This window comes from Gasterosteus aculeatus, chromosome 5 (genome assembly GCF_964276395.1).
Source record: "Gasterosteus aculeatus chromosome 5, fGasAcu3.hap1.1, whole genome shotgun sequence".
NCBI lineage: Eukaryota > Metazoa > Chordata > Actinopteri > Perciformes > Gasterosteidae > Gasterosteus > Gasterosteus aculeatus.
Window position 1 is genome coordinate 13732588 of NC_135692.1, and position 12979 is coordinate 13745566.

At 42.0% G+C, this 12979-nt stretch overlaps 1 protein-coding gene across 1 annotated transcript; it reads right to left on the minus strand.

Moving 5' to 3' along the window:
* Positions 1-2046: 2046 nt before the first annotated feature.
* lrrc51 (leucine rich repeat containing 51) lies at positions 2047-3904 on the minus strand. The gene is made up of 4 exons (XM_040177083.2): positions 3759-3904; positions 3385-3584; positions 3009-3157; positions 2047-2268 (listed from the first exon to the last, which is right to left on the minus strand). Exons 1-4 carry the CDS (start codon positions 3808-3810, stop codon positions 2133-2135), a joined length of 537 nt encoding a protein of 178 aa, XP_040033017.2. The 5' UTR covers positions 3811-3904; the 3' UTR covers positions 2047-2132.
* Positions 3905-12979: the final 9075 nt, after the last annotated feature.

The window sequence follows — 12979 nt, forward strand, 5'->3', positions numbered from 1 at the left end:
GGGAAAAATGATTTATTCAACACATCTGGGCCCTTGAAATAACCCTCCCTGGACCCGGCCCGTCACGACTCTGGAGCTGCGTTCCCTCCCCAACCTGGAGTAGAACTGCCTGCTGGAAGTTGATCTTTCAGTCTTGACAAGCAGAATCCCTATATATAAACACCGCCTGTTTCCTGTAGCGATCTCCCGAAGAAGAGCTGCACCTCGTGGGAGGAGAGGCACGGTGGGGGAGGAGGGGGGAGGGGGGGGTGTCAGTGACGATCAAGCAGTGCTGCACAGTTTTAGCGTTCGGAGGATTACCGGGATTTGTGCATGTCGCCTGCCTGCTCAGACCACATCAAAGCCAACCGGGGGGGGGGCTAGGTGCAGTTCTCCTCGCTCCTTTTCATGTATGATGGCTTTGACTTTGGCATTTCCACCAGGCAGGCATAAGGAAGGACACATTTCGGCGCCCTTGGCGTGCATTCGTGGCTGTGGTGGAAGTGACCACTTAGCCACAATGATGCAGAAGTGGGGACTGTCACGGTGCTGTTATATGCACATCGGGTATTGACTTGTGGAGGCAGCGTAATTCAGTCAGGCTGTTTTTCAGTAAAACAATAAAAGATTGTTAATCATGATAAACATCTTAACTGCGTTATATCCGCAACTCGCACATTCATATGTCATATGTGCATGGATGTACATACAATATACAACAAATATGCATAGGATAACCACGCCTCATGCTATGAGTGAGTTGACTGTCCCACTGCATTGATATTAATGTTGTCCTTCTCCTTTTCCTACGGCCATGGTCCAAAACTGATTTAATAACCTTACTGTAAAAAGAGCTGTTAAAAGTATGAGCAAAAGCTGTTCCGGCCTTTGGGATGCTTCCCAGCATTAACAATCGGGTTATAAATACTACATTAATTTGGGTCTTTATCTTTAATAAAAATATAAATAAGATAGCATATTTTTTATTACTTTACCCGAGAGCCAGCTATGTTCTCCTCTGGAGGAAAGTTAGCCAAAACTACACAGATTTAACAGCCACTCTGCAGACGTCCGCCCCCAGGCTCTAACTAAGTGTGAGCGTGAGGCTGCCTTCAGCTGCGGTGTCATTATTAGTCAGCACATTGCAGGGCATACAGAGAGCGGAATAAAATGAAATACCCGACAAAGATTCGGAAAATATTACGGTATAAAACATCAAAGGTTCAGGTGTCCATTTATTATGTACCTAGGAAATTGGCTACTGTTGTTGCTACACAATAAAAGTGACATTCATGTAAACCAGCCAAAGAGCAATGTGAGCTGTACAGTCAAGGAGAGCAATCCCATCCTGACATTGTTGACATTGGTGTCACTGCAGGATTAAAACATGCAAACTTTTAAATTACCATTTCACGATATAAATTCACGTTGTTACTGTTGGTTTTAGCGGCGCGCTTTCGTTTTGCGTCCCACCAGTAAAAAGTTCTGCAGAGGAACCAGTAGCATGTGGTTGTGCACCACATAGAGCCTGGAGGGCAGCCAGTTAGATCGGCCTCAGGGTGGATTTACGGTTTCTTCTCTAACAAGACCAGACAGTAATTGAAGAGACACAAAGCTGTTAACAATATTATATGAAAATTTCACATTTGGATGCGTGTACTCGCATTCATGCCCGTCTGACCTCTTACGCTGATGCCAAACCTGTCCTCCGCTGCAGTACTTACCGCAGTGTACACAATGTTAGACCACCACGTGACCACCATTTGTACTCGTGCTGAAGGGCACACATGAGCAAAACATAGACGTTGTGTGCTTTGAAAGAGGCAAAAGTAATAAAGTAAATGAAACTATATCAACAGAAAAAACGGTCTATGAACTTGCTGGATGGTGCTGTAAAAGACTTTACATCAGTAGTATCAGTAGGTCAATATTCTGATGTTATTCTTTGTAATGTGAATTAAAATCATATGAGAATAAATCTCCACTTTCGATGGTTAACAAGTACTTAAATGATGTCAGTTATTGTTGAGTCAGTTATGCTGTTCTGTATTTCATCCAAGTCCAAAAGTCAGGTGAAAATACTTTATTTCAGGGGGCTATTGGCATCATTCAAACAACCTCACATTTGAGGTAATAAAGGAATGACTTCCCGGTCATTGAGGGTTCTTCTTAGTAGCTTTTCCACTTCTGCTGTACTGTTGAAAAACATCTGCCAAAACTCGCTCCTCGCGAGTCACGGCACTGAAATCCATCGTCTTCAAGTGAGGCAGTGTAAAAATCACATGTTTCCTAAACACACATACAGACACATTCTTAATTAAATCAAAATGGAAAATTGAATAAAAAATATATCTTTAAGCTGACTATTTTCAAAGTCGTCCATGTATTTTCTACACAATTAAATGAAAATCATATCAAGAGAGTGAATGCTTGAAGATTCTAACCAATGACGGACACCCTTCTTGAGGTACTCTAAGGTAGAATGTAGTAAGATAGATATACTTACCTTCTTACCTTTACTTCTAATGCATTACATTTCAAGGGGAAATATCACTTTACTTCATTGTATTTCTTTAAAAAACTACTATAAGTTGATTTGAGGTTAAATGAAAAATACGCTTTAAAAGTTTTAACTGATTATTTTAAAAAGATTAAATAATTTGCCTTAATTATGGCTTTTGGGGGGAAAAAAGCTTTGTCTGGTAGAGACTTGTCATGTTACTCCCAGATTTTCAAAAAAAAATGTCGTAACATTATTGTCAGATTTTCCTTGAAAAATCTGTCAAAATTATATCTTTATGGAGAATCATTGGACTACCTAAACGTAAAGCAGATTTAAGCAGCTCAAACGTTTTAACTAATTAAAAATAGGCTTAGGTCTTTCTGGATCTGCTCTGCTCAATCCGATTCAACTCGTTTTGTGAACCAGAATCGATCGCTGCAGACAGAAGCCTCTTACAGCCGGAACGTGCAGAACGTTTGACTAAGCGACTTCTTTCTCCGTGTTGAATGACAGACAAGTTGCCGACCTGTAATTCTTGTTTGTTTCGATGATGTTTCCATGCAGCGTGATGGTGTGTAGATGCTGCAGCTCCCTCAGCTTGTCCACCTCCGACAGGTCCCAGATGCCGTTCCCATGAAGGTACAACAGATGCAGTTCCCGCAACTCGCACACGACCTAGAACAAAAAAGCCTGTGTGTGAGCTGACGCCAGGTTTAGAAGACAGGGAGGCCAATCCGGCTCGACACCGGAAGAAAAAAAGTGACGGATAATTTGAAGAGAAATTCCAGCCTCCTTGGAAGAGAAACGATAAATCTTGTACAATTAGTGTGAAGTGAAGATGTAAAATAATGTAAAAAAATGTACATTTTTTGAAACAACAATAGCTACGCGAAGCGACTAACCGGGTCTATGGATGTGATCTGGTTAAACGACAGGTCCAGCCAGCCGATCCTCGACGGCTGAGCCAGAAAGTGGTCACAGATGTACTCCAGGCCGGCGAGATCAGAGATGCTGTTGTGGCTCAGACGCAGCGAGCGGCTGTGGTACTTCTGCTGCGAGTTGGTCCTTAAAGGCCGGCGGCCGCTTCGGGGAACCTCCAGCACTGCAGCTTAACAGATGAAGCCGTTACAGTGAGTTGTACTCCTGTTAAAACCTTATGGGTTTATTACACAGGAGTCTAATAGGGTGGCTATTCATTACAATGTTGTAGTACAATATTGCTTCAAAGCTCAGTGCCTGTAGGAGAAGGAGGCGAGGAGATAGGAGGCTACGTTACCTTCAGTGTTGCTGATACCTTTAAACGATAGATCCACCGGGGGTCCATACATGATCAAGACTGAAGGTCTTCTCGCACCTTCAGCAACAATGAAACGATCAGATTAAACTGCTTCAATGGAACTTTTTTTTTCTCAATAAAATCAAATAAACACATAAAGGTGACTGTTTCCTAGCAACGACCAACAGATTCCTTTTCTCAAATGACTTTAGGTGACTTTCATTTTCATATCATAAAAAAAAAAAAAATGGACTCTCACCCGCTTGATCAATATTATCCGGTTAAGTCTTTTAGAATGCAGTTTATTCTTTATAAAAACCCGTTTTGGTTCCCGGCCTCCGTCACCTGACAGGAGCCATCAGACACCTGCCGGCGCAGCTGCCGCTCGTTAAGCTTTTCCCTCATAGATCTGTTAATATGTTAACGTTTCCCCTGTTCACGACGTTTGCCTGGATTCATTCACCTGTGTACCCCTGTCTGTCTGACATTATCACTGTTGAGTAAGGTGCCTTTTGATTACATTCCGCTTCACTTACAAAAGCCGGTCGCCGGTCGATAACCTTTTTCAAGATGGGAGACAAGTGAGCATTTAATAAGCAACATCCCGATAATGACTGAATCATTAATGACTCTTTCCTGAAAAACTCTCACTTGCCTCTTGTATCAATACCGTTATGAGAAAAGGCTGCGAGATACTATGTTAATCAATCATACGGTAACTAATAGTTGACAGTCTCCACGAGTGGCTCCTAATAGACTCTGATCCGGCCGCTGAGCGGCACAAACTAGTAACGACTCATTAATTACCAATTACTCGATCAATAGTCTTCCCTCAAGAAGTGGTACATTACACTGAGTATTCCCTTATTACTTCAGGGCAGTAGGGTAAAATCAAACACAGGCGCAACTTGGTAGCTATGCTTGGTGAGATGAATCATTTTAATTGAAGTAGAGTTCGTTCTCCCCCCCTTCACCTAATGGCCGGAACTCTCAGAATCGTAATCCAAGTTCCTTTCAATTTTCCATTGAAAATTCCTCTTATTTGATGAGTGGAGGAGGTGATAAGTGGCAGCAACCCTCGTATTGACACCGGGCAGGATCTTAATTAAATCATTTTAACCAAACTGTGGCCAGGTATATGTGAGGCAGTTATTTCATATTAAACGATTTTTTTTGCTAGGCTAACGCTACCCCGTTCCATCTTTATAGTGAGCTTAGGAACCCGTCTGATGGAGCTTTATATTTATCTTGCAGAAATGAATGGATCCGATATTTTGAAAGAAAACAAATAATAATTTTAAAAAAAAGTAAAAGTAAGTAAAACTATTCCTTTTAATTCTGTAAGTCTATTAGAGTTGTGCTGAAGTCCCAACATAAAAGTGAATCATGTTAAATGTCCTTAAATATCCTGTTTGAATGTTTAAATGCTTGGCATGCACCACAATACTTCATGGCTCGTTTATTCATCTGGTTTATTCATTTGTTAACTGCTTTCATAACCTTGCAATCTTATCTTTTTTCACAAAGATGTTGTTGCCCACAAAAATACAACAGAGAAGAAGTTTGAGATTTAGCAGGATTTGTTTGAGTGTGTTGACAACATTATTGAGTATGTTCCACGTGACTCATCTGCGTGAGTCTGAACGAGCCGCGTTCCTCGCTGCTCGTTCACGACCCCTTGTTTGGGCGGATGTGCTCTAAACAGCGGGCTGTAAGTAATAATGAACTGAGCCGCGGCTGCAGCTTCTTTACATTCATCTCTAGGCTCGCATTACCAGCAGCTGAGCTTGTTGCGGGTAAAATATTCATGATCCTATCAATCACACGGATATTTGCCTGTATGCAGTTATGCTACTGTGGCGCGATGCCAAAACAATCCATAGTGCTCGGCTCTGCTCGGGTGCGCCGCCCTTATTCGGTCCGGTGTCATTTCTTAGTTGAAGAGGGCAACGGCAGTCGTTCTTACTGTAACAAGGTGAGGGAACTCGACAGTTCAACAGAGGGCAACAGTCGTTGTTGCTCTGTGTATTTCTTTCCAACCGCTCCGCATTGTCCTTTCACACGGCCGACAACCAATGACAGCGCCTCAAATTCCTGCTTTTCCATTTCCATTTCCAAGTTAATTCTCTCGCTCTCTCTGTTTTAAGCCCCCTTCATCTTCTCCTTCCAGTATTACATGGCAGGTCATGCTATTAGCGGCGCTGGTCACTCAGCCTGCTCATGGGAATGGACACACACGGACAATTTTCTCGTATTAAAACTAAACTGACGGTCAATCATCTTCCCTCACAGCAGGTTCCTCCCTCAGATTCTTGGTTGTTTAGTCAGTCAGTCAGTCAGTCAGTCAGTCGGTCAATCAGTCAGTCAGCTGCTCTGTCAGATGGTTCATTCGACCGGTCGACACACGGAATCAGTCACGTCAGCCACTGTGATAAACAGCAAAGCCGAAACAGTGTTTCAGTCCATTAGTGAAGCAGTTCGGCAGCTGCACAGTGATGCTACTGATAAGGTGTCAACTCAGTTGTACAGTTAAATAAGACAGAAAAGAACACGGCATTTATATGAGGGTAACACTTTAATGAAATCTTAAATACAAATTAACTAAAAAAACTAAAATCAAATGTTACTAAATGTGGCTTTGTACATATTGGGGGCAGTGAAGCTTAGCTACACCTACACTATGAGGAGAGTCACAATGAAATAATTGAACACAAAAAGTAGTTTAGATGATGTGAACGACTTTTGGTAAGATCCTAAAAACCAATAAAAGGACAAATGTTATTAACTGTAAGTGTTACAGGTAGACCTCAGTTCGGCGAAGCAACTGTGGTCGACTCAGAAGAGCAAGAAAGGCTGCCGATTATTGTCAAGCGAGCGTCTAAAAACTACGAGAAATAAAAAAGCGCCTCCACATTGTTCACGCCTAAGAAAACCCTCATGGTCCAGTCTTTTCTTCAAACCGTTATTCAGCCAAAGAGCACTGGGACCACATCTTTGAGCGAATGCCATCTATTTTAATTCAATTCCACAAAGGGGCTCCAGGGAGCCACTCGGTGCAGCTGCAGTGCAGCTCAGCTGGAGCAGGTGGGGTTAAGTGCTTCCATCAAGGGCACCACCCGGGAGATCCGCTGGAGTGGACGCAGCGTGTTACTCCGACGCTCCCGCCGGCTCACCCTCGAGTCACAAGCTAACACCCCCCCCCCATCACATCCCCTCACATCCCTTGAACTTAAGAACCGGAGAAATTTCACCGCACAGAAATAGCGCTGGAGGTGCGCAGGCAAAGACGTCAACGTACACTCATCCTCTTTGGTGCTTCTTTTCATTTTGTCCAGGTGATAAAATCACACCTTGGCCAACAGGATCATGGGTGACAGGTGTGTTTGGAACAAACGGTCCCCTTTAACCTCCCACACTCACTTCAGCTTCCAGACAGACAAAGTCCCTAAACGATGGACCTGGTCGATCCCCTTTCTTTCCCGTCCAACACCACCACGAGGTTGGCAAAAAGATTTCAAGCCAGATGTCCCAAATGCTCAATGGATTACCATAAAACGTAGTGTGTTTATACTAAATTCTATGGGATGTTCTCTATTTTTTTGACCAAATACATGCAAAGCTAATGGCGGTGAGTACGTTGTTATGGGGGTAATTGATAAGCTCTAGACTAACCATAGACTTCCACTCAAAGCCGTTCTGTGTGGGACTTTAGATTCTCTGTGTTGTTCTGAATGAACTCATCCTCCAATATGCTGCTCTATTTCTTGTGACGCCGCCGACTGTTTTGATGTTAGACACAAATCCAACATGTATACTGTGGAACAAAAACTAGGACTGGTGAAACCCATTATTTAAAAAGGAATTATTTAAGAATCCAAAAAGATTTTTTTCAAAGCCAACATGTCTCTGTCATATACAAGCATTGTGAGCTCCAGAGGCTTAACAACTGAATATTAATAGCTATTTTCAAAAAGGAAACTGCATGTTCAAATGTTTGCACTGGATTCTTCACTGTCATCGGCTTTTCACCACGGATAACTTTGAGCAACACAAAATGCATCCAGGTACAGTGTATGTATATAATTACATTCATTATGGAGAGTTCATTATTAAAAAGAGCGCATCCCGACAACTAAAAGCAACCGTCTGACCGGCTGCAAACTTTGCGATGAGACCTGAATATGTAATCTCCAAAATTAGATGTTAATTACAAAAAAGAAAACCTAAATTCCCGAGAGTAAAAGGCTGTTTGTGCATCGTGCTTCGTCGAGTGTCAGAACTGAAAGACTGCCTAACTACCTCTTCGTTAAGAGCAGAACTTTCCCAAGAGTAAGAAAAAAACTTTTACTGGAAGGTTCGAAGCAAAACATGAAAACAACAAAAACACCTGAGCGAGTCATCATTTCAACAAGAAAGAACATTCCAATCCTTTTTAAAAGGGTTGAACTCAAGAAATGAAAGCACGGCCACGTACATCCCCAGAAGTAGAATAAAGAAAAGGGCCACAGAGGACAAGAGGCAACTCGATAACTGAGGCGACAACGTTGTAATCTTTGACTCTACGTAATGACTCGATAAGTCCATCGAAGGAGTGGACGGCCCCGTCTCTTACTCCAGCCTTCATTCAGCGCCAACATCTTTTGAAAATATGACATTCAAAGATCAAAATGAAACGTAATTTGACATTTTGAAACATGTGAAACAATTCCGAGGCGCTAAAAGTTTGTTTTTTGCAGCGTTGAATGAGACGGCAATCAGGTGAGAACTGGAACGGGTTCAGTGCTCCCATGTTGGGTCTTATGAAGAGATACAAGACACACGCATGCAACGCAAAGCCGAGCTCGCGTTTTGTGACATTGTCACCAGCTCAAAGCCTCACAGAAATATCAATCAGTTGTGACTTTGAAAAGGTCATGTGATTATGAAGGCAATTGAGAGATGTCTATCTTCATGCCCTCCCTCTCAAACGGACACTTGACATCAGCAGATCACACACACCAATACAGCAATAGGGGGTAAAGCATATATTCAAATGAGGTTGTCCATGATACTGTGTATGCATGTGTGTGTGTGTGTGTGTTTGTGTGTCTGTGTGTGCCCAGAAAAAAAGCATAATTCCTTGTTATCAACCACACACAGACCGTGACCTCTTAGCGGCACGGAAATTAGCGATGGAGGGAGAATGTGTGCGTCTACGCGAATGGAGAAAGAAATGATGAATGAGTGCCTGAGTGAATGTGTTTTTTCCTCTCTGAGCCAGAATGAGGTTAACTGACAGGACAGACAGACAGACAGTGGCTGCTTCACGCCGCACGAAAACACAGTTCATGTGTGTGTGTGTGTGTGTGTGTGTGTGTGTACACGCGTGTGTGCTTCTGCATTTGTCTGAAGACAAGAGCGACTAATGTCCGTCTCTGGTGCAGCGGCACAGCGTGTGAGTGAAGGTTTTAATTAGCTGTCACACAACGGCCGATGAAGGACAACACAATGCTTGATACATCCACTACTATGTGTGTGTGTGTGTTTTATTGGGAGCCACTTAGAAGACAAACAAGTTCAGAAAATAATACATTTGCCAATTTGGTAAGTGGTGAATCTAAGGAATTACAATGTAAAGAGAAGATGCACAGTAACATAACCGGCGGCAAAGTGCATGGCCTGGTACCTTCATATATGCCGACTAACCATACAGGCACCATCCATATTTATATCTATAAATTATTGCACTATTCGGACTGGGTATATCAACATGAAGTAACATCTTTATGGCATCTATTCAACAGCTAATGAATTAAATCTACAAAAAAAAGTTAAACGACCGTCGTTATAGGCCGCTGGCACTGAACTCTCATGACAGGAATCCAGAGTTATCTTAATTCTTCTTTTTAACGGTGACACGGCTTCAAACATCACCTACAGGACAGGTCAGCGTTAGTGTTCTTAGAGTTCTGCCGCGGGATCTTTGACTGGGCAACGGTCCAAATGTAATCAATGACACTTTAAAATCGTCCTAAACGGCAGCCACTGAAGTTGAGTATTATGCTGCGTGGTTCTCACCAGGAGACTGGCTGCAGCATTTTGGGGTCAACTGTGCATAGAAATATTTAAGGAACCGCAGGCACGACTCTAAAGTGACACATCAGCTAAACGGAACTAAAATGTTTCTTGATTAAGAGAGAAATAATGCCCCGGATACCTTCGTCTCTTTTTAACATGTACTTTATCAGTGTGATCATGTGATTTGTCCCTAACAATGTGGGACTGATTGAGTGATGAGTTTTCCGTTTCCCTTGACGATTACTATAATGGTTTGTTTTGCCTTGTATTCTCATTAAGACCTGTTCAGACTACCGAGCAACAATCAACGTAATTATTAGCTTGAAAACTTCACGTTCCCGGCGGTGTTGTTCACAAAGGCTTTGGGCCGTGCTCATTTTTTTTAAAATTTATTTCACAGAGCTTTAATTAAGACAATAAGGATTTAGCGTCCTCCAATGACATCACCCCAGAGACTAATTCTACCGCGTTTGCTTCCCCGTAACGCTAAAACAAAAATAAGAGCGGCTCAACACTGTTTGGTTTGGGGATTATTGATTGTATGCTCAGTACAGTGGGACACTATAACCCACGTGCACAATTGTGTTCTTTCATTAGACACAAAAGCTGCGTGATTATTCCCTGCGGAACTATACATTTTCGTACGGGCAGCTGTGGTTTTGTATTATGTAAAAAGGGGTTGAAAACATTTTGTCGGCCCTTGGGGGGGATGTAGAACAGGGTGGCGGGAGTACGGCTTTTGATCGTCGCCGACACGACTTCAAAAGGCACAAAAAGGGAAAGACATTTCACATTTAAAGTGAGCGTTTTTGAGGAGGGAGAGTACAAGTCCTACATGCGCTTACGTCACATTAAAACTCTCTCTGAGAACAAAGCCTTCTTTTAGATTTAATGATAAGTAAATCATTAGCTAATCAAAGTGAAACACCTGGGATTCTCTCATTAAATCTATATTTTACCAGCCTGTTATACAAGGTATGCAAGACGAGAGAAAACAAAAGCAGGAATAGTTTGAGCCGCTTTCATAAACTTCCACTCAAGATGGTGGAATTCTGGTTCATGTAGCAGACAGATGTTGTTAGAAGGGAGAGACGTTGTTGTTTGTCTTCATCAGAACAAAAAGACATTGACCATCCGATCCGAAATCATTTCATGTTCCAGCTGAGATCTGTAACACAGCAAATCAAGGCAATACAACGCCGCTGTGTCAGTGTGCGCTGAGAACAAAAGGAAAAATAAATGTCAGCGGGGGGGGGGGGGGCAATGCATCACATGCGAGAAGCTGTGGACGAGCACAGTTTTGTGTCAATGTCTGTGTATTATTGATCCAATTAGTATTGTTGGATGTTAATAAACTCTTTTATACTTTAAAGAGCGGTTTTCTGTGACTTCTTTGTGCATACGTGCTGTGACAGTTGTTTCTTTGTGATTCTTTGCTCTTAACAAGCAGACGTTCATTGTGACTTTGTAGTTATTGGTCCCTGTTGTCTCAAGGCATTATGTGTTATGTTTGTACTTTGTTTCTCTATTCATCTCTCTTACATTTGCTCCGTGTTATTTTCACAATTCACACACTTCAGTTCAATAAAGACATCGATTTGTCCTTTTTTGTTTGTTTTTTGGTTGTTGCATTAAAACACAATGCGATGCTCAGAATGGGGATGCCCTTTTAAAAAAGCTGTTTACCAAGCATGTTTTGGCTGAAGAGAGTGCTTTCAAACATGGAGAAAACCGTTGACCTTTTGTCGGAAAAGGTTTTTATCAGCTGGACAATCGTTTAGACAAATCAAGGCGAGGATTGTACCTTTCGTGCTATAAAAACAACAAACATGTATAGAAACCTTTAAGTATCCAGCTAACTCAGATGTACCTTTTCTGAAACGGGTGAATTAAAAGAAAGAACGGCTTTATTATAGCGACACCCACCCAGTACATTAAGCTGGAATACAGAACGTGATGCTCAAGATTGGCTTTGGACTTCTAAAGATCAACAAACCTAAACTGTTTATTTTCGTTTTTTACATTTTGTTCATATCTGCCACTTTAGCTTTCCTATGACTCTTTTTATGGCTTAAACGTTTATGGCACCTTCAATGGACAGAAAATGGTCGTAAACGGGTTTGAATACCAAAACACACATTTGCATATCACATGTAGATAACATATTTAAATACGCATGACCCTTGATGGCCTCCGTACATTGAGATAATAGAATTATCAACTATATGCTTGCTTTGATAGGAAACTGTCTAATAGGATCATTTTTGCTGAACTGCTCAGATGGGAACTTATACACGGAGGAAATTGGTTTTCCCATTGAAGTACAATATTTCTCCTGCACTTTGCTCTTATCTCCGTCCATGTGACCTCAAAGGGAACCTTTTGAAAAGGCCACCAGCAAACGGGGGTCCAGGTTCAAATTGATTGCGCCTGGTACAGGGGGGCCGAGCCGTGCTGCACGTCGATGGGGGGTTTATTGCTGAGTGTGTGTGTGTGTGTGTGTGTGTGTGTGTGTGTGTGTGTGTGTGTGTGTGTGTGTGTGTGTGTGTGTGGAGGGGGGGATCATTGAGGTTACACCCACAAAGCCGCTGTCAGTCAAGTGAGAGATCAAAGCACCTGCAAACGGGAATAACTCACAGATTAAATGTATACGTCTGTGTAAATAAATTAGCTATAATATAAAATATGAAAAATATATATAAATATAAAAATATCTGTGCAGAGCTATTTGTTTAAGTAATATGAGGCCTGGTATACACTCTTAATATTAACAACACAAAGGCATTGAATCGTCCCCTACACCGTAGGTCCATACAACTGGAAAAGACCAATGCATTTTTCTCCCTGACAAAGGCACACACACACACACACACACACACACACACACTATGACACAACCCTGAAGACTCAAACCGCAATTGGTTTCAGTGAGTTGTCACATTCTGGCCGAAAGTCAATTTTACACTTACTTAGTTCCATAATATGAAGTCATGTTGACGTCCCCACAATACATCTCTCGGTTTAAAAAGGTGGTAGAGGAAGCACGTCAAGGAATACGGAACAAGCCTTCGTCCTTGATACTATTTAGCATATGTATTTTATTTCTGAAATAGACAATCAATGTCTACATTCAGTTATTACCTTTTTGTAAAGTAGCTTTCGAT

What these genes read in the sequence shown, in the direction of transcription:
- lrrc51 (XM_040177083.2), bottom strand. Translation starts at nt 3,810, where the DNA reads ATGTATGGACCCCCGGTGGATCTATCGTTTAAAGGTATCAGCAACACT. An exon ending in AGGTATCAGCAACACTGAAG is followed by an intron (nt 3,585 to 3,758) that starts GTAACGTAGCCT and finishes GTTAAGCTGCAG; the next exon opens with TGCTGGAGGTTCCCCGAAGC. An exon ending in AGATCACATCCATAGACCCG is followed by an intron (nt 3,158 to 3,384) that starts GTTAGTCGCTTC and finishes TTTTTGTTCTAG; the next exon opens with GTCGTGTGCGAGTTGCGGGA.